The sequence below is a fragment of the Balaenoptera ricei genome, chromosome 5 (assembly GCF_028023285.1).
Source record: "Balaenoptera ricei isolate mBalRic1 chromosome 5, mBalRic1.hap2, whole genome shotgun sequence".
In the NCBI taxonomy this organism is placed as follows: Eukaryota; Metazoa; Chordata; class Mammalia; order Artiodactyla; family Balaenopteridae; genus Balaenoptera; species Balaenoptera ricei.
In genome coordinates this window covers 56,549,402-56,574,587 of record NC_082643.1, presented here as the reverse complement: position 1 = coordinate 56,574,587, position 25,186 = coordinate 56,549,402, and the positions used below count along the sequence as shown (strand labels likewise).

Here is a 25,186-nt window from a genome sequence, read left to right as displayed (position 1 = left end):
ATAAATGAATTAATTAAACTTACCAGTTATTTGTTGTGTACATCCATTTAAGCCTGTCATTCCATTAATTTCTCGAAATGTTAGGAATTGTCCTGTTTCAAGTTTGTGAGGACGATTTTCAAGGCAAGTGACAATGCCAGGATTAGCCTAGAAATAAGAGTAATATACTAAAAAACAAGTCCATGTATTCCTTTTTTGTACAAATTCCAAATCTCACACAAAAAGGAACATGTTATCATAAAATTCTCAAAATAACCAAAATTCCAAGCCATTCTTCTCCTTCCATATTAAAAGCAATGCTTTAAAGAATTGTCACAAAATAGTAACTTATCATTTTATTATGTGATTTTAAAACTTATTTTATTATGAATGTTTAAAATATAATTTCTATGTTTGGGGGAAACAGATTCCACAAGGGAGTTCAAATATTTCACAGATGCAAAGATTCTTGTGATTTATAAAAAACATTCGAAGTGACTGAATGGTAAGTTTCAAAGTCATTCATGACAGACTCTGTGTACACAAAAGATGACTCTAACTTTGAAGATCAAAGAAATGTAAGAACGGAGGATGGAAATTTAAAGCCAGGAAAGTGGTAGTTTAAAGCTTATCCAACACTTTAAAGCAAAGAAATATTATGTACCCCTGCTTATCAAGATAAAAACAGGAAGGAATTGGTTTATCTCATCTAAAAGGTGGATGAGATAGGTCAGACACCAGGAAATTTCCTAACTGCATATAATCCATCACATTGCGTGAATAATGTGATAATAATTTAATTTACATAAAACCTAATGGAATTATAATTCTCTCTTTCATAAATATGTAGATTCTAAAAATTCTCTTGCTGTTTAAGGGCTTGAGAAATACAATTATGATCACAAACATGTAGATAAAATTAATGTAATGTGGGTTTACTAATATCTCAACAAGAATAGAATTCATAAGGGCTTTAAGAAGGAGAAATAATTTATAGATAAGTTAAATGGGAACGTTTATGATATTTTTCTAATTTTTTATGGATAACCTCCATATTTCCTGCACTATTCAATAAAAGACAATATCAGTGCAATACAAGATCCCTTGGAGTTTATTCTAACTCTATAATATTCTTAGGGACAAACTAACAATAACTAGAGAAGGTAAAAGGCTGAACAATAACCATTCTGTAAGCAAATTGATACAAAAAATGATTTTTCAATGAATTTTTTCTTAAAAAGGGGTGAGAAAGGCAACATTACACTGGGTTTAAAAAGAAAGCATAAAGATAGAAGCACAAATACTATTCGGTCAAAGTATATTATCATTTCCTTATGTTTGGTTTCTTTTGAGCTTTAATGTAAATTGATTATTAAGAGTGCAAATAAAGTTAATGATTTAGGCTAAACTACAAAAAGAGTAGTAAAAATGGATCATAATTTCTCCAATTCTTTCAGGGAATAAAAAATTAAGCTTGCGTGATATTAAGAGAACATGGTTAGAAAATTCAGAGTTTTTGATTTGAAGGTTAATTAATTCTTAAACTTTTATCATCCTCCAAATAATGTTTTAGAAATATAACAAATTAGAAAAGTTTTTGTTTATGATGATTTAAGTGTCCATCTTCCTGGAGTCAGAGTGTTGGGCCAAGTGACTTAAGACATGCTTAGTACATCTATGATCTGACACAATCAACAGTTCAGTAAACACTGACTCACAATTCATGTCCCATAGGAACATGACAGAGAACAAAATTAAAATTAATGACATAAGCAAATGTTCATCAATTGTTAAAAAATGTTAGATGGAATCCAGAATACTCTCTCTTAATATTCTAACTTCAATTTTAAACAAATAAAAAATACTGCATATTATAATATTTTGCTAATATCACTTTTTAAAAAATAGTTTTCACATCAACTTAAGAAAATCAATCATATACATATACAATAATATACGTATATAATCATACTTGCGTTATATTTGAAATGAAAATCTCTTTCGGTTCTTCTCCTGTTGTATCTAAAACTTCAAATTCATCACCGAAATCACAAAACAACCGTGACCAAATTCCATGTATATCTGCACTGATGAACTGTGAAATGAAGAAACAAGTTCAAGCTTATACATTTATATAAAGAAAAAAAACCCCTCAACTATCTTAGGCCTTTTGGTGACAATTTTATTTACAATTAAGCATATTATTTGAGGTATAAAGTGACCACAAATATGATAATTTATTTGTAAATTGGTTTTGGAATCAAGGATTTTGGTATTTCAGACTGGATATCTGGTGTTAACAAAATCAGAAGCAACATCAGCACACCATCATTGTACATTCTATAATTTTTAAATAACAAAAATTTGTGCCTTGCCCTAAAAATCAAGCACAGAATATAAGAAAGATATCTTGGTTTGACGGTCTAGCAGTGAATTCTTACCTTTCATTTTAGAAAAGAAGAATGGAATGTCCATTCACCAAAAGCGGTAGAGTTGAAGGAAAATAAAACAGCTAAAAACTGAGAGTGGCGTCAACAGGAAAGGGGCTGAGGAACTAACAGTGCACGTTGAAATTATGAAAGGTAAGAATCAGATTCTTAAACACAATCATAAATGTTTTATTGAAAGTGATTTTTATAACATATATACATTCTCCAGTCTAAGAAAATGTAAAGAAATTATTTTTGTGCTCAGTTATTTTCAGACATACTGATAATAAGGAAAAAGTCTTAATCTGTAACACATATGACCCTGTATAAGGTGATATTTTTCTAACAAAAACTAAAGTCTATTCATATTTGGGCATAAGAATGTAGCCCATTAAAATAATTTATACCACCTATTATATGAGGTAGTGAAATAGCTAACAGAAGACTACCTCCTACTTGATCATGCACTGCATTTACTATCAAAATAGGTACCTACAGCATTTTTTATGAGACATAAAACTGAGAAGAAATTTATAACCTTTTTTTTTAAGTTTAAAAGCTGCAAACTCAAGGACAATTTCTTTCTCTGCAAAACAACTTTAAAGTATGAATATATGCATCAATCACATAAAGATTTTAGTTTACAACCTTGTGTAATCATTTTGTAAAACTTTCGTGTTCTGTTCTAAGTTTACTGACTACTCTGTCTTATTCATCTACTTAATTTGTGAAACAGAACACACATGTTCTACAGAGTATAAATATGCTATGTAAGTACCACAATCCAAAGATTTTCAGCACATCTATTTTATACAGTATGATGATAGTTTAGTGCCTATCTCAAAGGAACAAATAGCATTTTCCTTTTGCCAAAAGAACAAAGGACCCCATGAAGGAGGTGGAGTCAGTAATATGTATGCAGTTGCAGGGGATGATTTTTCCCATCTAGACCTCTTTCCAGTCTTCTCAATGTCATCACTACTTAACAATACTTAATTACTCTGGACAAAAATCTAGGAGTCATTCTTTATCATTCTTTCCTTCACAACTCTTATTCATCCATTCTCAATCCCATTAGTCTGTTTTTACAAAAGATACCTCAAATTCAATGACTTCTCACACTCTCTATTCCCATCAAGGCACAAGTATCTCTCACTTGGACTACTTACTGCATTAGCCCCTAACTGGTCTAGCCACCTCTACTCTACTGTTACAATTCAACAGTTCTCTTTCTTTTTGGTTTCACGATCCCTTTACATTCTTAAAAATTATTGATGACCCAATTAGCTTTTGTTTATGTGGGTTATACCTACTGATATTTACTGTGTTCGAAAGTAAAACCAAGAAACACTTAAAACACAAGAACACACACACACATTCAATTAGCTGTCAGAGCAATGATATCACCACGTATCAAGTAGACTTTGTAAACTCTACTGCACCCCGTAAGAGAATCAGAGGGAAAAAAGCAAATAACATTTCAGTAATATTATAATAGTTTGACTTTGCAGACCCTATGAAAGGGTCTCTGGGACCCTCAGTGTCCTTGGACCACACTTCGAAAACGAAAATTAAAAAGTATTATTGTGATTGTCCTCATATAAAAAGTTTCTTATATAACTCACTGAAAAGCTATGAATTCTAATACTGAAAGTGCTTTTCCTCTGGTAAACTATATGTCATTATTAAGTGATACTATTACCTTTATTGGAGGGCACTGAGAACGGCAAAAGTCATTGATCTTCTTCTGCAATGATAGTTTGATCTCAGTCAATACTACACACTGTTGAGAAGAATACAAGATTAAAAAATAAACAATTATTTTGGTAATGTACAACTTCTAAATCAGGAGCATTTCAGTTTGCACTATGCTAAAAATACTTTTCTTTGTAAAAAATACTATCGTATTGTACTCCATTTTAAGGTTAATACCTTCAGAGGTACCAAATAGCAAAAGTAAAAGTAACATATACAGCCATCTCTAGGTATCCGCAGGGGATTGGTTCTAGAACTCCCTGTGGATACCAAAATCTGCAGATACTCAAGTCCCTTACATAAAATGGCATAGTATATACAGGACAAAACCTGCCCACACTAAACTCAATTATCATCACAATTAGAAGCAAACCTTAATATCCTATGTGGCATTTACACAACCCAAATGGTTGGAGATTTTATTTTACCTGTTACTGCCATGGAAATGCTTAGTCATCAAAATATTAATTAAATGCTAGCTTAAAACAATTACATTTTCAAAGAGATACATTAGTTGGCTGAGCTTTCTTTTACTTTTATTTCAGAGATTCAACAGATTCAAAATATTACAACTTTTATTTATGACAGTGCCACCAAGTTCTGTTATTTAAGATAGCAAATTATAATTTTCAATGCTTACTTTAATTTTTTATCATCACCCTGTGAGATAAGTAGAGAAGGTTTTATCATAGCTAACTTAAACTCATAAAGGTCAAATATTTTCTTAGGGTCATTCATCTATCAAGTGGCAAGAGCAGGTTGACACACTCAGTCCAGAGCTTTCCTTGCTGCTGGTTTCCATGAAATGGATAACTCAGTTTCACTACAAATAACCAGGTGTGGATTTAGTTTTATCTAGCTTAGAATAGGGTGTGATTCCTACAGAGCGGTAATCCTCCATGGATCTCTTAATGTTTATATATCTCTCACTGGGTATGCCACGAATGCAAGGCTCTGACCATTCTTTACGTGGGCTGTTTCTCAGGATTGTATTTGCCTTGTGCAAACTTGAGAAATGAGGTAATGTCTCCCTCTGGGACAAAGAGCAAGCTTGTTCACTGCTTGCTATAAAACAGCAAGTTCCCCAAGCTCAATGTTCCTTTCCTCTAAAGGAACCCACTACATGTGCAGCCATCCACTGAGCCCTCTGCACTGCACAGGTGGGATTTGGAGGAATGCAGGAGGAAACAAGGCAAATATCATGCTCACACATTTACCATGCTCTGAGTAGTAAAGTCCTTAGTCTCTGATCCAGGAATCTCATGTTTTCTGCCAGCATCCATGAAACTGTAACAGGCTAACTTATTAGCTTGCAATTAGGGTAAAATGAAATCCTATTACACCCAGTATATATTGAGTCTAATTTGTGTTTCATCAGTGCTAGAAAATTCTCAACCATAATTTATTTGAATATGCCTTTTTCTAGAAGTCCAATCTCATGAATTAGACCTTTTTATTCAAGCTCTCATTTCTTTTAATTTCTCTTTAGTATATTCTCTTATTACTGTGTGCTATAGTTTTTATTTTTAGATTTAATTCTATTTATTTATTTATTTATTTTGGCTGCGTTTGGCCTTTGTTGCTGCACGTGGGCTTTCTCTAGCTGTGGCAAGCAGAGGTCACTCTTCGTTGCTGTGCGCAGGCTTCTCATTGCGGTGGCTTCTCTTCTTGCAGAGCACGGGCTCTAGGCGTGGGGGCTTCAGTAGTTGCAGCACGCGGGCTCAGCAGTTGTGGCACACGGGCTCTAGAGCACAGGCTTGGTAATTGTGGTGCACGGGCTTAGCTGCTCTGCAGCATGTGGGATCTTCCCGGACCAGGGCTCGAACCCCTGTCCCCTGCACTGGCAGGCGGATTCTTATCCACTGCACCACCAGGGAAGTCCCTGTAGTTTCACTAATCTCCTCAGCTCTATCTTTCGATTTATTAATTCTTATTCCAGTTGTATATATCCACTGTTTAATCTATTCATTGTTTTAATTTTTAGGACTATATTTTTCATTTCTAAAAGTTCTATTTGAAAAAAAAAAGTTCTATTTGGTTATATCTGCCTGATTGCTTTCAATAGTGTCTTATTTTCCTGTTGTATATTTAATCCCTTCTTGTAAGATTTAGTCTGTTTGAACATCTATATTTTATAGTCCCTATCCAATAATTCTATTATCTGAAATTCTTGGAGGTTTAATTCTATTGTTTGTTATATCCACTGACTCTTGATCATGCTGAACTGCTTTTTCCTGTCTTACTATTTTATATTATGAACACAACCTCATAGGAGCTTTATATATTAGAATATACTGTGGCCTGGTTGAGGGTATATTCCTCTAGATCTTTTGTTTCTGTCTGGCATTCCAGCATATCACCAGCTTAGTACTATGCTTTTTGTGTGTGTGTGTGTGTGTTTGTGTGTCAAGATATTTATTGTGTACAAGATAGTTTACTGTCTTTTTCAAATTCTAAGCCCTGTATAATTCATTCACTCATTAGGCTAAAAGAGGCCTTAAGAAGTTATTCAATATAATCTCCTGAATCCAGGCAAGTCTACATGATAATGTGCATAGAAGTTAAATCAAGACTTAAAATCTTTAAAATCACAAGGCAACTTCACAGCTTTCTCAATCACCCTTGTTTCAAGACATAACAATCATCTCAAATAGGTTATACACAAAAAATTACCGATCAGACATTCACAAAATATGCTTTGAATGAAAATAACATAGCAACAATTCACTCAGAGACACCTATATGGCAAAAACTATACCATAATACAAATCAGAAATAAGAGTTTAGGATGAAAATTTGAAAAAGGTACAAATTTAAGGGCTGATAACCTAACTTTTCTTAAACTTACTGCTCTCTGTCTCCAAAGTTGTGCTGTATCAATAACAGTCTTCCACAGTGCCTCTTCTCTATAAAGGCGAATATACCAAAAACCAGTCCAACTGGGTAGTCACAGATTGTAACTAATGCAAGTCAGTTTTGTAAGGTATATTTGATATTCCATCTACATAACCAGGAACTGTCTTAAATAATAACCACCCTATATTTAACCACAACCATAAATCTCATTCTGAATCAATTGAAGAAAATGCCCCCAAATTCAGATTTAATTCAATTTGAAAACCAATTCATTTCCATATAAACCATTTTTTAAAAAAGAAGCTGGAATAACATTCTGAATTATTCATAATCCTGGGAAATCATTAATTTGGGCAGTGGTTTGAAACAGCATAAAAGAAATTATCAACCAACTTTTCTCACCTCTTATGTAAGAAAGAAATGTTACTTTAATAGTTAAGAAGGCAATGAATTGGCTGACAAGGGCCCACGGTCTATGGATGAATATAGAGATGGGATTAGGGAATGGGACATCAACTTGTGTTGAGATGTAGAATCTTCAATATTTACCAAATCTTTTCCAGAGGTAATACCTTTGTTGGCTTGTCTTTCTTTTTTTTCTCTCTGGTGAAACTATAAATTCTGAACTACCAATGCTCAATTTCTGTGACATTTCCACCACTGACACTGGAAAAAGCTTTGTTTTACAAAAAAATACACAAAGTACATTTTTCTGAGAAGCAGATGAACAGTTGGGGCATTCTGTGGATTTTTTACCACAGCTGCTATCAGACATTTGCTTAACTCTGCAACAAAAGCAACTTGAAAGAAAGATGTTTCCACAGTTTGAGGAAAAGAACCAGACCAAAAACAATAAGGCAAGCTGATGGAGAAAACTGTAACATCCAAATGGTGAGGTCATTAGGTTAATGATGCACTAGACTTACAGTCACACATTAGAGTTCACTCAGTATGACACACTCTAGGTCCATCCACCTCACTACAAATAACTCAATTTCGTTTCTGTTTATGGCTGAGTAATATTCCATTGCATATATGTGCCACATCTTCTTTATCCATTCATCTGTTGAGGGACACTTAGGGTGCTTCCAGGTCCTGGCTAGTGTAAATAGAGCTGCAATGAACATTGTGGTACATGACTCTTTTTGAACTATGGTTTTCTCAGGGTATACGCCCAGTAGTGGGATTGATGGGTCATATGGTAGTTCTATTTTTAGTTTTTAAGGAACCTCCATACTGTTCTCCATAGTGGCTGTATCAATTTACATTCCCACCAACAGTGCAAGAGGGTTCCCTTTTCTCCACACCCTCTCTAGCATTTAATGTCTGTAGATTTTTTTGATGATGGCCATTCTGACTGCTGTGATGTGATACCTCATTGTAGTTTTGATTTGCATTTCTCTAATGATTAGTAATGTTGAGCATCCTTTCATGTGTTTGTTGGCAATCTGTATATCTTCTTTGGAGAAATGTCTATTTAGGTCTTCTGCCCATTTTGGGATAGGGTTGTTTTTTTGATATTGAGCTGCATGAGCTGCTTGTATATTTTGGAGATTAATCCTTTGTCAGTTGCTTCATTTGCAAATATTTTCTCCCATTCTGAGAGTTGTCTTTTCGTCTTATGTTTTCCTTTCCAGTGCAAAAGCTTTTAAGTTCCATTAGGTCTCATTTGTTTATTTTTCTTTTTATTTCCATTTCTCAAAGACGTGGGGTCAAAAAGGATCTTGCTGTGACTTATGTGAGGGCAGGCCTATTGTTATGAACTCCCAGAGAAGATCTTTTTTTTTATTCAGAGCTCAAGAGAAAACAGACAAGCGTCTTGTTCTGATGGGCAAAGACTGTTCTCCTACACCCTTTCATTAAGGGTGTAGCTTTCTGAGGTTCCAGAGAGCTACAAAAGGTGGTATGTCTCAATTACACTTTTCTATCACATATAAACAAATTTTTATCATTTTTGTGTGACCATTAATTCACAGGAAATGTGGTTACTGAGACAGGCAAACCCTGTCCCTGAAAATGACCACAGCCAACAGTTAACTGGTCTTCTGTTAGCTACCTATTCATTTTTGGTCTCTGAGCACCTCTCTTACATATTTTGACCTCATGTAATCATTGAAAAGGAAGTCTATTAAGCAATTCTATCGTAGACAGTCTATGAAGCATCTTTGTAGCAGGATGGATTTCAAGCTATCCAGTCAAGAATGGAAGTCTACACTGATTTTTAAGTGGGTGTGATATTGTGATTATAGTAAGAAATATATATTTTGGTCTTCATCCAAGGTTCCTGCCACATAGCTCCTACCACACTTGTAATTTCCTATAGAAGAGCTATAGATGCATCTTTTGTTATAATATTTAGTTTTGTCCTATTTCCTGAAATAGCTTCAGAGTGATAAAGATGAAGTGAACGTCTTGTTATTCATAACAAGCCCTTTCATCCACATCTGAGTTTATGTTAATGAGGAGACTTTTGGAAAGCCCCTAAAGATGGGGGCTGATTGTTAGAGGAACCAACCTTAGGATGTGAGGTTCAGAACTTTCAGCCCTATCTCCCAGACCTCTGGGGCTGGAGACTGACTTAATCACCAACGGCCAATGTGTTACTCATTCATGCTTACATAATGAAGCCTCCATAAAAATCCCTGAACCAGGAGCTTAAGAGAGCTTCCAAGTTTGTGAACATGGCATACCTGGAGAGGGCATGGGAACTCGACAACCCTTACCCCATACCTTAAACTATGCATCTCTTCTATCTGGCTGTTCCTGAGTTATAGCCTTTTACAAAAAACTGGTGATCTAGTAAGTAAACTCTTTTCCTAAGTCTGTGCGCTGCTCTGGCAAATTAACTGAACCTGGGGAAGGGGATGTGGAAACCTCTGATTTATAGCCAGTCCTCAGAAGCACAAGTAACAACGTGGACTTGAAATTGGCGTCAGAAAGGGGTTGGGGAGTGTGGGTTCTTGTGGGACTGAGCCCTTAACCTGTGGAATCTAACACTATTTCTCCGGGCAGACAATATCAGAACTGGATTAAACTGTAGGACACCAAGCTAGGTGTCCAGAGAGTTGGAGAATTGTTTGGTGTTAGGGGGAACACTCATATGCATATAGTCACACAAGTGCCAGAAGTATTGAGATCTTAAAGAAACACAGGAGTGCTTTTCCCTAGACGATGGGGGAACATCGTAATTTAATCACAGGGAAAATCAGGGTCAATCTAGTCACTTTTAGAACTTCCAAGGTGCTGAGAAATTTTGTTTTTATTCGTTACCTGACTTACACTGAATTGTTGGTCCACATTATTTACTTCCTTGTTCCTGGGTTATATATTACTCTCTGCCCATGGCCTTAGGAAGAGTATAGTGTGCTTTCCTGCTCCTTCACTTTGGGCTTGACCATGTGACCTGCTTTGGCCAACAGACTATTAATGGAAGCAACACAAACAGAGGCTTAAAATGTGCTTGAATGGTTGCACTCGCTCCTTTGCATTTCTGCTATTGCTATGAGACCATGTCTCAGGTAGCCTCCTGGTCCCAGAAGAGAGGTACATGGACCAGAACCCAGACTGTGGAGTTCAAGTTTAGCCTAGAACAGCAGAACTCAAACTGACATGCAGATGCATGAGAAAGAAATACATGTTGCTATAAACCACTAAATTTGGGTAGTTTTTCATGTACATTACTGTGAAAATAGCTGACCAATATATTTACTTTGTGAGTAGTTCTTAGGCCCTTTCCCTAAAACGAAGCACTTGAAATGTATTAGTCTAAGTCTTTTAACCTGAAATTTTTTGATCTGCTCAACAGACTACGTTAAATTAGTTATACTATATTAATACATAATGATTTGCCTTGGAGTCTGTCAATAACATCTAATATAAAATGGAGTACCAACCTGGTATTTATCTAAGAAGGAAAGATCGGTAGTTTCATTTAAAGGAATAGAAGATGATGTGACATGAACATATGGATTTAATTCTGCAATATGTTGAAGTACAGCTTCAGCCCTAAAAAAAGAAAAGAAAAGAAAAAAGACTTTTACTACTCTTTTGTTCAATAAATATACTCAATCTTTCAAACTTGGACACTTTGATGACATCAGAAGAACCTGAATGTTACAAAATTTCATGGGAATTTAAACTGGAGAGGAATAAAAGAAGTTAAAACTTATTTTTACTATACAATCTTGAGATGTAGCATACTGTCATATTCCATAGTTAAGTCACATAATCTCAAAGTGTACCCTTATAGGTCAATGCTCCTTAAGGCTCAATGATTCAGCAATAATAAAGACCTACTTAAACAATCTTAAAGAAATGCATTTCTAGGTAGCAATGTGAATGTATTAAATTTTTGACAAATATAAATAATTAAATGTCAACACTTACTTATCTACAGTAGAGTGAATTTATGGTGATGAGTTAAACAACTATGACTGAACTGGTGTTCTGGATATAGAAAATATTCTAAGTAACTACAACAGTAAAAAAAAAAAAATCCTATGATAATACATCAAAATATCTTATCTTCACCTGTTTCTCATACTAACAACATCATCTTCACAGAGAAAGAAGTTGGTTCCTAGATCCCATGCTTGGCATTCTTCTGTATCATGAATTGTAAGTGCCTTCAAAAAAGAGAAAAATATCTGTTAAAGTCAGGAGTAAGACAAGGATGCTCACTATTTCCAATACTATTACACTGACTTGGAAGAATTATGTAATTAGACAATAGAAAGTAATTAAAGTCCTAGTAATTGGAAAGGTTATAAAGTTACATCCATTTACAGATGATATGACTATATACAACTGGAAACCCAGAAAAGTTCATGGAAAAACTACTTTATTATTATTTTTTTTATAATGCAAAATAATTTTTTAATGCTAGTATATGATTTTTTTGGCAGAGATTACTGTTACATTAACTTGAATATAGCTTCATTATTCAACTGTGAAGTGAGATAAGACAAATGTTAAAAGCAGGGTTTTGATTACTTAACACAGTAAAACTGTAATTCCAAGTTACAGAGACACTCATGTAACGATATTTTTAAGCTACTAATAGCTGTATACTGATGACAATAAGAATTAATAATATTTTCCACTTACGACATTTATCAATAACAATTCTCAATTAATTAAGTAAAAAATAATTAACATGATGGTCATATTGTAATTCCAAATAAATATACTATATGCTTGCTGTAGGTGTGTGTATATGTACTCTATTTTTCAAATAGTACTGAAACCTAGTTGACTTTAAAAAATGAATAAATTAGGCATATTACCATGCACTTACATCACCAGGGTGCCTTTATGCTATGTGAAAAACTACTTTAAAAAACAGTTAGAGAATTTAAGTTTAGAAAAGTAGCACATTATACAGATCAACATATATACAAAGATTTTAAAAATTCACATAAACTAACATTTCCAAATGGTCATGTTCTAAGTAAGAAAGAAAACTGACTAACTGGAAAATATATTTTTAACTTATATTTCAAGCCACAAATCTTATAGAAAAAGGGGCAAGGTATATGAACGCAGAGTACACTGAAAAAGAAATACATAGGGCCCTTTAAAATATTTAAGCATGTTCAACCTTGCTCAAGAATGAAACACCTTTTTTCATTCATCAGAATGGCATAAATCCAAATTGGTGAGAGTGAAGTAAATCAGGTATTCTCATATATTACTGGTGGGAATATGAAGTAGCACAAAACCTCAAAAGAAAAAAAACTGGCATTCTTTAGCAAAATGACAAGTACTTTTCTCCTTTGACACAGCAATTCCACTTTTAAGAATCTATTACAAAGACACACTGGAAATAATACAAAAATACATATGTACAAGACTCTTAGCTGCAGCACTATGTGTAATAGCAACAGACTGGAAATAATCAAAATGTCCACCAATGAGGAACTGGGTATAATTACGTATGATACATCAACACAACATGTATCCATGCAGCTATGAAAAAAATAAGTGAAAAAATATATTTACCACTATGGAGTAATACCAGGATATGCTGGTATGTGATAAAAAGCAAAGAAGTATGGCACTTTACCTAAGAAAGGCAGGTGGGGATAAATATGTACACACACACGTACAGATTTGCATGTCTATAGGTATGTATTTGCTTATATTTAAAAACAGATTAAAAAAAGAAGGCAATCTAATAAGGGAAGGAGGAAATAGGGTAGAGAGATGCTAAACTTACCTGAATATACTTCGCTTTATAAATTTGACTTTGAATTATATGTCTCATATAATAATAAAACTAAATCAAATTTAAAAAGCAATCCCTAAAAATCCAAAGTAAAATGAATAAATGGACAAAACTATCTACTTGAATTTGTTGCATAATTACACACAGGAATTATTTAAAGTGACTTAAGAAAGCAGTTAATTTGTCTGCCAAATCCAGATGGGATACTAAGGATAAAAAAACTTATCTTAAACTGTTTTCAATAATCATATTGTTATTAATAATGCTGGAACTGTTATTCCAAAACTATGTCATAGATATAATAGGATATAATATAGGATAAAGCAAATAAGTAGTCAGGTTCATGTCATTAAGACCCAAAACCTTATAGTAAGAGAAGAGATACAAATATAAAATCTAAGAAGTAAATAAGTAAATACCCTGTAATCCTAAACTTGAAACTCAGAAATTTCAGTGTTCATTCACAATGAATGTTCTAGCTCTGTCCACTGGTAAGACTTTACAGGCAGTGACAACCAAAGACCACTGGGGTAGTGTCAAAAGGACTCAAGGACTTCAGGAAGATCCCCCAAAGCAAAGATGAAACAATCTGAGCATCAATGAAAATAACAAGCACAATGGCTCAAAACACATCAAATACGTTTAAATCCATCATGATGTTCACATACACACATACCACCCAAGTTTCACCTGTCACTGTTATGGGATCATAGAAAACCAGTGATTTTGAAAAGTAGTAAATAAAGGGGGGAAATCAAGTATTTATCTTGTCTTTTACACATGCACTAACTATATGTAGCGAAACCAAACAAGTGATGAATGGAAACTTTTCTTTCTAAAATATTATTCCCATTAATAAATGAAATAGAAATGACAGAAATAGAATATCACAGCCCCAATAAAATAATGATCTAGGCAATGATCATTAATAGGTAGTAATAATCACAAAAAAAAGATAACAGAATATTATTTCCTCCTAATGGGAGAACACAATATCACTTGTGAAGCAGCAGTGCCAAAAGAATCAAATCTGAATCTGATTCTCTGGATATAATGACCAGTTTATAAGAAATACAGAGATGGAGGTACACGTGACAAATGACCTGATTTCTTTAACAAGTAAATTGAAAGGAAAAAAAAAAAATCAGAGAAGGGAAATCTATTGATTCAAAGAAACCAAGTTCAGTATATGGACTTTACTTGGATCCTGATTAGAACAAAACAAATTAAAGAAAAATTCTTTTAGACGATTGGGAAAATACGGACTCTAACTAGATACTTGACGATTGTGGTAGGCAGGCTTCAAAGATACCCCAATGATTCCCACTTCCTGATATTCAGGCCGTTGTGCAATCCCGTCTCCTCCTAGTGACTTGCTTTTAAGGACTACAGCATAGGTGATGGAATGTCACTTCTGAAATTAGGTTACAAAAGACTGCGATTTATCTTGCTAGCACATTCCCTTTCTTGTCTTTTGCTTGCTTACTCCGATGAAACAAGCTGCCATATTGTGAGCTGCCCTATGAAGAGGGCTACATGGCAAGGAACTGAGGGTGACCTCCGACTAATAGCCAGCAAGGGACTGAGGTGGGAACGACACAACCTTGCCACTGAATCCTATCAATAACTACACGGGCAGGTTTGGGAAGCAGATCCTTTCCCTAGCCTCAAGATGACTGCAGGCCCTGCCAATATCGGTGACTGGAGCTTTGTGAGAGATCCTCAGAGGAATCTGCTAAGTTGCACCTGATTCCTGCCCCAAAGAAACTGAGGTAAATGCTGTTGTTTAAGTTGCTAAGTTTTGTTTAAAGATAACAATGATCTTAAAAAAACTGTTAACGTTTTCTGGTGTGGAAGTGATACTGTGGTTATGTTTTCAAAAGGCACCCTTATCTTTTAGAGCTATATAGTAAAATATTTAAGAATGATATAATAGGATGTCTGAGATTGATATTAAAATAATTTGGCAGTTGGGGGCAGTGGGGAATGGGAAGAAGATACATGAAACAAATTTGTCTATGAGCTAATAACTGCAGGTGCATGATGGATACATGGGGTTTTGCTAACACTATTCTCTTTTTTTGGATAATTTTCAAATTTTCTGTAATAAAAAGTTTTTTAAAAGGAGGAAAATAGAGAATTATGACAATTTTGCTACTAAATGAAGAAGCAATAATTAGGCCAAAGGGTAACTAATATTACCACTACGGATGAGGGGAAAAAAAAAAGAGTTCATAACAAACAAACAATTCTTCTTACCAAGGACATTTACTCACCTTAATCCCTGCAAGAACAAGATTCTTTGCTATAAAGGGGGAAGAAAAAGAAAGGAATAGCTTAATATTAGGAATTGTATATTAGATATGTCTTCATGGAGTTTGGTTAAATCTCTGACTGAATAATTTTAACTTTTTACTACCTAAGAAATATAGGTTCCTTAGAAAATATGGATGAACAAAAAGAAAAAAATAAAATTTTCCATAATCAAGCCACACTGAGATAATCATTCTTAAAATTTCAGTGTATGCTTCCAGACATGCTGTTATGAATGTGTGTAGGTGTGCTCTCCATAATGAATTAATGGATACAGGGAAAGATCATTAATACCTATCAACATCACAAAAAGAGAAGCAGGAGAGTCATTACTGGTTCCGTGTGGAAGAATGTAACAGTATGAAATACTCTTGCCCCAGCTGTCCCCCCACCCAAAATCAAAACTGAATCTCATCAAGGTTTTGGATCTAATTTCCTTTATAGAAAATAATACAAGGGAAAGGAATTAAATTCTTTAAATTATGTTGCTCAAAGGCATCATATATAATTATGAATAAAAATACTGCTTACCAATTTCCAAACCAAGACCACCCATACCACTTAAGAAAACATGGGACTTGGCCATCTTCTGCATTGCTGTGTCTCCAAGAACATACCTCTGTCGACTACATGTAAAACACAATGAAAAATTATTTTACCAGAATTGTATATCCTTTTAAAATCATTTGCAAACTAATAACCTGGCAGCTAGATCCTGCCCACAGACTTGTTTTGGATCACTTGCACAGTGCTTAAAAGTTCTGAATTAATGCCAAATATATGACATATTTTGAAAAATTAGAAGATTTGGCACCACAGTCCACATTCCCTCATGGCTACAGAGTTGAGTAGGAGTTGCCCTGTTCAGAGAGGGAGGACTATGTGATCTAGATTTGCCACAGTTCCCATCCTTCTCCTCTCATTTACTACCTCGGTGGCCACCACAGGCATCTGAGTTCGCCACTTCCACTTAAAGCCTTTCACTGTGAAAAGGATTTCTCAGGCAAAAAACTGGTTTCCTTCTTGGAGTTTAGATGACTTAAAGTTAAGTAGTTTTCAAACATTATTTTAAATATAAAAGCTGATAAATTATATAAAGGACCTTGTTAAGTCATCCGTCCTAACAGTCACAAGGCAGTATCAGGATGGGAATTTCAAAAAATACACATTGGCAATTAAAAAAAGTTAGATATAGTAATAAAGTCAATAGTAAGAGTTTATTTGAAAGAACATTGATTAACTTGACGCTATACTAGTTTTTGAAGATAAGGGCATTCAAATGGCTTCTCACCAGAATTATTTTGAAACATGAGTTCAGTATAAATAAATAATTCCAGAGCCCCTTGGGTTGCAAGTATTTCTTTTGGAATTGACACACACGCACATTTACAGATGCTGGTTTAATGTATGTTTGTTTAATATATAGATGTTTATTTAATTTCCATATTTCATCTATTGATATTCAATATAAAAGCCTGAAAAGGGGTCTCTTGTTTAGTAAGAAGAAACTTTATAAACACAAGCTATCTTTACTATTTCCATCCTTATTCCCTACAATATATAATAAAAGCTAGACTTTTCTTGTTCTTTTAAAATTTATTTTATTGAAGTATAGTTAACTTACATGTTGTTAGTTTCTGCTATACAACAAAGTGATTCAGTTATACATACATTTATATTCTTTTCTATCATGGCTTATTATAGGATATTGAATATAGTTCCCTGTCTTATACAGTAGGACCTTGTTGTTTAACCATTCTATATATGTAAGTTTGCGTCTGCTAATCCGAAACTTCCAATCCATCCCTTCCCCACGGCAACCACAAGTCTGTTCTCTATTAGAATTTTCTTTTTAAATTGGTATTCACCATTTCTGCTTCACACATAAAATTGATTTATTTATGAAATATTTATTGAACATCTACTATGGTATGTATAGAACAGTGTATTATATAGTCTTACAACCCTTATTTGTGCATTCCTAAACAATATATTTAAGTTTTGTCTCTTTTGGAACTTTATATAAACAGGATCATTTGAATACTTTTATGAGTTATTCATATCCATGTAGCTGTTCATTAATTTTCATTTCATGTTGTATTCTATTACACTGTACTATTCTATTGTGATAATATACCATAATTTAGCTATTCTACAGTTTTGGACAGTTACCAATAATGAGACTATGAGTATTCTTATATATGTGTCATGGTACAAGTGTAGTAGTTTCTATAGCACGTATATCTAGGAGAGGAAATGCAGGGTTAACTATTAGATAATGCCAGACTGTTTTCCAAAGTGGATGTACCAATTTACTCTCCTCCTGGCAGTGTATCAAAGCCCCAATAGTTTCAAATCCTTAACGTGCTGGAAAAAGTTAACATAGCAGGTCTGATCTTTAGCCTGCTTATGGGGGCTAGCCTTTGGCCACTGCCTGTGAACTTGGCTTTTGAAATGTTTCCTACGCTAATAATTTTACTTTTCTATTTTTATTCCCTGAGTTTCCTGAAATAAAAACTCCTTAATTTTTAGGTTTTCTATTCTAAAATACACACGTGGAACTTTAACTGATCTTAAACAGCATCCCAAATTTTGATCCATAGTACTTTAAATTACTATTCTCCAATTTTAATCATGATTCTTCTTTTGACTTATGGGTTCATCTGAAGTGTATTTTTAAATTTATAATTTTATGAGGAATTTTACAATTATCTTTTGTGTTGACTATTAGCTTAAATGTATTGTGAATAGACATCACCATCTATATAATTTTCACTCTTTAATATTTGAGAATTTCTTTGGTCAATTTTACAAATGTTCCATGTATTCTTGAAAAGAATGTGTACTCTACAGTTGTTAGATACAACACTCCTTATATGTGCATTAGATTAATCTTAATAATCATGTTGATGAAATCTATACCTGTTCTGACTTTTTTGTTCGCTTGTTCTCTTGATTACTAAAAGCAACATTTAAAAAATGCCCCACTATGATTGTAAATTTGTCTATCCTCCTTATATATCAGTACCTGAACAGTGCTGACATGTAAGAATAACAGCTAAAACTCAGTGTTTATTACACGCCATGCACTGTTTTAGTGTTTTATTTGTATTAACTCATTTAATCCTCACAAAAATTCTATAAGTTCTATTATTATTCCCATTTTTACAGAGAGGAAAACTTAATCATAGAGAAATTAAGCAACTTATAAATAGTGGAGGCAAGATTCAACCCAGGCAGTCTGGTCTTAGCATCCATATTCTTAACCACTATACTACACTGCACATAGATTAAGAAAGTTAAATCATTCTACAAGGCTTACAGGAAGAAAAAAAAATCAGTTCCTGACCTAACTCTTCCCTACCCTGATTCCCAAGTCCTAAGAACAACCACCCTCAATTCTTTTAGTTATTTCTTCTAATATTAACCCCCTTCTTTCTCAATAACATGTTTGTACTTTTATTTCTTGATTTTTCAGTTTTACATATTACCTATTAACTTCCAACTAAGAAAGACAGAATGACTTTTCTGAATACAAATCTGGTCAAATCATTTTCCTGCTTTAAAAACTCCAGTGGTTTCCTATTTCCCTTAAGATAAAGTCTAGACTCTAATATTAGTCACAAAGCTGTTCATAATCTAGTCCCTGCTTGGCTCTCCAGTCTCATTTTTGTCACTCTACCATCAAACTCCATGTTCCAGGTGTACTAAAGGTTTCCAGTTCTCCAAACGTATTTTCTCTTTGGCTGATAGACGTTTTTCTGGAATATTCCTCTCCCCCACTATTTTATGCCTGAATAACTCCTACTTGTCCTCAGGTCTCAAATTATATATTATTTCCCCCCATGATACTTCCCCTGATACCCCTAAACTTTCTTAAAACAGTGTTAGATCATCTTTTGTGTGCATCCATAACACCCTACATTCAATCTATTATAACAATTAACACAGTGTATTTTCACTATTTGTCTATTTTTCCTAGGAGATGTAGATTCCTTAAGACAGGGCCTGCCTTATTTACTACTGTATCCCCATTGACTAACAGGGCCTGGCGCATAACAGACACACAAAACCAATTTGCTAAATTAATGAAAGAAATGAATTGGCACACAAGAACAACACTTTTATGCTCTACTAAGCAGAGGGCTTGAATTCTTTTTTCTACATTCACAGTCACAAAAACTACATTAGAAAAATATGTTTTTCATCTCACACTTGTCTTCATCAATTATTTTTAAGATTACTTAGGTAAATAATGAATAGCCGTGACACAAACGTGGTTATAAATGACAAAGAACATCCAGATAAAAGAATAAAATTAAGATATATGAGCCAAGGTTTTCAAAGAATCATATAATCTCAGACAAATTCTCAACAGTTGATTAAATTACCTGCCTTTTCAATGTTGGCCACCAAGGGGAAGGGTACTAAGTAAGTGCCTACTTTGTGCTAGGCAATGGCAGGTACTCTGCAATTGACCCTTAAATCCTATCGGATGGGATTTAAAGAGCTGAGAGTGTAACTTCAAGCCCAGCATTGATACATTACAGCTGACTGTATTAAATGGACATGCAACATATCAGTGAATGTACCCAGTAAAAAAGAAATTTCCAAGGCTAACTACTCTACTTTTAAAGAGCCCTATTTATTAAAGATTCTCCCTTTAATGAAGGTACAATATCCCCCTGTAGTTTTCACCACTAGTCCTAATTTTACCTCCTTGGGGCCATAGGGAACTTGTCTAATCCCTCTTTGATGTGACAGCCCTCCAAACATTTGAAGATGGTATTCAGGTTCCTCCAGGCTAAACATCTCCAGTTCCTTAAACAATTCCAAACATGGCATCATTCTGAGTCCCCCTCAACACTCTAATCACTATCTTCTGGATGTACTTCAGTTATCTTCAGGCATTCATAAATTTATTAAAATATCTATTTCAAGGCAGGCACTGGCACTGTGTGGGGATCAAGATAGCAACAACCTCATGAGGTACTGTGAAAATTAAATTATTTAAAATAAAATATATAAAATACCTAGGAGGATGCCTGTGACATGTTATTGGTGGGGGGGGGGGGTAAATAATCAAATAATCCATTATTAAGTACTATATACAGAAGTACCAGAAACTACGGGAACCTGAAATACAGAAGAGAAAGTGATTATCTCTATCAGTGGAGGTCATGGTAAGCTTCACAAATGAGGTTCAGGTTGAAATCTGAAGACTTAAGAGGAGTTAAATTAATCAAAGAAGGAAAAGCATTCTATGCTAGGAAAAAGAAAAGCATGAAAAAGAATGGCAGGTAAGAGATACATAGTATGTACCTAAGACTTCCACTTCTGGCCTTGGTTAAGTAACAGGGACCAGATTTATCCTCTTTCTGCCTTAAACAACTGAAAACTGGACAATATAAATGAAACAACAGATTTGAGACACTGGAAAATAGATAACTGAGGACAGTAATCTCAGAGAAGAAAAATAAATGAGGTGAGTTTTATGATTGCCTAGCCACTGCCTGGAGAGTTTCCAGGAGACAGAGCAGGAAGGGAAACTCAAGAAGAGCCTGGTGGTCTCCTTGTTGAATTGAAGAGACAGAGCTGTGAATTCAAGGCTAGAATTTGTGAGCAGAAAGATGCACAGAGAGAACACCAGACATCTGTAGAGGGTTCTCCTTGAGTCTTCAGCTAAGTTAAGATGAGGAAACAACCTCAAGCTGGGGAAAGAACCAGGTGACAAGTGCAAGTGAAACAATCACTGTTTTTAAACAGGGTCAGAAACAGTTTGTGTTCCTCTCCAGCCAAATGGAAAACCTATAATACAGAGGGCACTGGATAGAATACTCTGAAAAATATTACATCAATACTGGGGGAAAAGTAGCCTCAGAATTGAGTCTCCTCTCATCTCACCTAACAAAGCTTAAAAGTAAGTAAGCCTTGAGAAAATAAAATTGTTTTCAAGTAATTTAACTGTGTCCCTGAAAAAGCTCAAGAATATTTAAAGGAATTCAAGATTATCCAGCAACCAAAAAAGTAAAATTCATAATGTCTGACATACACTAAAAAATTACAGATATGCAAAAGAGCAAGAAAATACAACTTACAGTGAACAGAAAAATCAACAATAGAACACATTTAGAAATGACAGATGATAGAATGTGTAAACAGACATTAAAATAATTAAAAATATAATTCATATGCTCAAGAAGCAGCAAAACTTTTAGAGATGAAAACTATAAAATCTAAGATGAAAAATACTCTAAATGGAATTAACAACAGATTCGACACTGCAGAAGTGAACCTGAAGACATGGCAATAGACTTTACAAAATGAAACACAGAGATGAAAACAAAAAAGACTGGAAAAAAAACCCAAACAAACCCCAAAACCCAGAGCTTAAATGAGCTGCGGCACAACTTCACTTGGTCTAATATATGTGAAACTGAGGTCCCTGAAAGAGACTAGAGAAAGGGGGAGAGAAAAACATAACTGAAGAACTAAACAGTTAAAAATTTTCCAGGAACACAATAAACTCACAGACCATGATGCAAACAAAGAACAAGATGTATAAAGAAAACTATACCAATGCATATCATAATTGTTTAAAACTGGGGATAATGAGGAAATATTTAAAAAATCAGAGAAAACAGATCATGCAGAGGAAAGGTACAAATGACAACTTTCTCCCAGGAAAGCAGTACAAATCAGATGGCAGCGGCACAACATTTTTAGAACACTGAAAGGAAGACACTGTCAACCTAAAATTCTATACTCAATTTCAAAAAAAGGAAGTAAAGACTTCATTTGACACACAAAAGGTGAAAGAATTCATTGTTGGCAGACCTTCACTATAAGAAATGTTATAGCAAATCCTCAGGCAGAAGGAAAATGATACCAGATGGAAATCTTAATTTACACAAAGGAATAGAGAATATCAGAAATGACAAATCTATGGATAAATACAAAACCCCCTTTTCTTTATTTTTTAAATCTCTTTTAACGATAATTGACTGCTTAAGCCAAAAACAATAATGTACTGTGAGTTTATAACATAAGTAGAAGTAAAATGTTAAGACAACAATAACTCAAATCCTGGAACAGGAAAAACAGAAGTACACTGTTGTAACATTCTTATGTCATACAGGAAGTGACAGAATAAGATTTGAACATACACTGTGACACATTAAAGATGTACACTATAAACCACAAAGTAATCACTAAAAAAGGCAAAAGAAAAAAGTACAGTTGACTCTTGAACAACACAGGTTTGAACTGTGTGGGTCCACTTATATGTTGATTTTTTTCAATAAATATACAGTCAGCCCTCCATATTCACATCTGAGGATATGGAGGGCCAACTGTATTCATTGTACTACATCACTTGATGTAAGAGGCTTGAGCATCCATGGATTTTGGTGTACATGGAGGCTCCTGGAACCAATCCTCCCCGGATAGTGAGGGACACCTGTAGAGTAACATGCCAATTAAAGGAGATAAAATATAATTAAAATACTCAATTATTCAACAAAAAAAAAGGAGAGAGAGAAAAAAAGGAACACCAGTAACAGAATAAGCAATTAGAAAACAAACAGCAAAAACGGTATCAACATTCCACATTAAATATAAATAGTGTAAACACTCCATTAAAAGACAAACTGTCAGGGACTTCCCTGGTGGTCCAATGGTGAAGAAAATGCCTTTCAATGCAGGGGATGTGGGTTTGATCCCTCATCAGGGAACTAAGATCCTACAAGCTGCGGGGCAACTAAACCCTCGTGCCACAACTACTGAGCCTTCGCGCTCTGGAGCCCGCATGCCACAACTAGAGAGAAGCCTGTGCGCCACAACTAAAGAAGCCCCCACGCTGCAATGAAGAGCCTGCGCGCCACGACTAAGACCCAATGCGGCCTAATTAATTAATTAAAAAAAAAAAAGACTGTCAGATTGAATAAAAAGAAAAATCCGACTATATTCTATCTATAAGGAGCCCAATTTAAATATACAAATGAAAGTCAAAGGGTGGAAAAAGATATCATGCTACCAATAATCAAGAGAAAAGCAGACTTTTAATATCAGATAAACAGATTTCAGAGCAAAGAAAATCACCAGGATACAGAGGGCCATTTCATAATGATAAAATGGTCAATACATCAAGAGGACATAACAATTCTAAATGTTTATGCACTAATAACAGAGCTTCAACCTACGTGAAGCAAAAACTGGTAGAACTGAAATAAGAAATATACAAACAGGAAATTATGGACAACACCACTCTCTCAGTAACTGATATAAAGAATGACAGAAAATCAGTAATGATACAGAAGAGCTGAACAACACTATTAATCATTTGACCTAATTGACATTGATAGGACAATCCAATAAATAACAGAATACACATTCTTTCCAAATACACACAGAACATTGACCAAGATAGACCATATTCTGCACTAAAAAACTTTAAAAAAAAATTTAAGTCACACAAATTATGCCCACTGATAACAGTGGAGTTATTAGAGATCAAGCATAGAAAGATCTCTGGAAAAATTCCTCAATATTTGGAAAACAAATAAGACACTTCTAAATGAAGCATGTGTCAAAGAAATCAAAAGAAAATTACAAGTTTTCCGAACTGAATGAAAATGAACACATACCTGTCAAATACATAACAAAGCAGTGCCCAAAAGAAAAATTTTAGCATGAAATGGATATATTAAAAAAGAAGGGTCTCAAAAATCAATGATCTCAACTTCTACCTTAAGAAATTAGAAAAAGAGCAAATTAAACTAAAAATAAGCAGGAAAAAACCCTCAAAAGAACAGAAATCACTGAAATACAAAACAGAAGAAGTATTAAAAAATTAATTAAACTAAAAGCTGGTTCTCTGAAAAGACAATAAAATTGATAAACCTCTAGCCAGAATGATCAGGAAAAAAGAGAAGACAGAAAAATTACCATTATCAGGAATGAGCAAGGGAACATCATTCAGATCTTACAGACACTGAAAAGGATATTCTGGGAATATTACAAACAACTTTATGCCACTAATTTCAACCACTAAGATAAATGAACACATTCTTTGAAAGACACAAACTATTAAAGTTCACTCAAGAAAAAATATATTACCTGAATATCCGTTTATCTATTAGCTGTTTAATATGTAGTTAAAAACTTTCCCACAAAGAAAACTCCAAAGACAGCTTCATTGTGAATTCTACCAAAAATTTAAGAAAAAAATACCAATTCTACACAAACTTTCTAGAAATTTGAAGAAGAAACACCTCTCAGCTTATTCTGTGAGGTCAGCATCACCCTGATACCAAAACCAGACAAAATCATTCAAGTTAAAAATACTCAACACCAGTATCCCTCACGTACATAGTTGCAAAACTTCTTAACAGATTTTTTATATATACATGTAAAAATACATCATGATCAAGTGAGCTTTATCCTAGAAACAGAATGCAAGGGTACTATAATACTCTAAAAGACACAATTGTAATTCACAACATTAAAAGACTAAAGAAGAAAAACCATATAATCACTTCCATGAATGCAGAAAAAGTGTTTGACAAACAATACCGATTTCTGACTTTAAAAAACAACAAAACTCTAAGCAAACCAGTAATAGAAGGGC

At 34.2% G+C, this 25,186-nt stretch overlaps 1 protein-coding gene across 4 annotated transcripts in view; it reads right to left on the bottom strand.

The window, feature by feature from the left end:
- UBA6 (ubiquitin like modifier activating enzyme 6) overlaps positions 1-25,186 on the bottom strand; it is a 98,333-nt gene that overhangs the window by 55,551 nt on the left and 17,596 nt on the right. For 3 of the 4 annotated variants that reach the window (XM_059922904.1, XM_059922902.1, XM_059922903.1), the window contains exons 3-9: positions 16,090-16,184; positions 15,522-15,550; positions 11,550-11,644; positions 10,913-11,024; positions 4,111-4,191; positions 1,952-2,074; positions 24-147 (exon numbers count right to left, since the gene is read on the bottom strand). In XM_059922904.1, coding sequence (XP_059778887.1) covers positions 24-147; positions 1,952-2,074; positions 4,111-4,191; positions 10,913-11,024; positions 11,550-11,644; positions 15,522-15,550; positions 16,090-16,184 — 659 coding nt within the window. The remainder of the gene's footprint in view (positions 1-23; positions 148-1,951; positions 2,075-4,110; positions 4,192-10,912; positions 11,025-11,549; positions 11,645-15,521; positions 15,551-16,089; positions 16,185-25,186) is intronic. The other variant, XM_059922905.1, reaches the window with a different exon arrangement.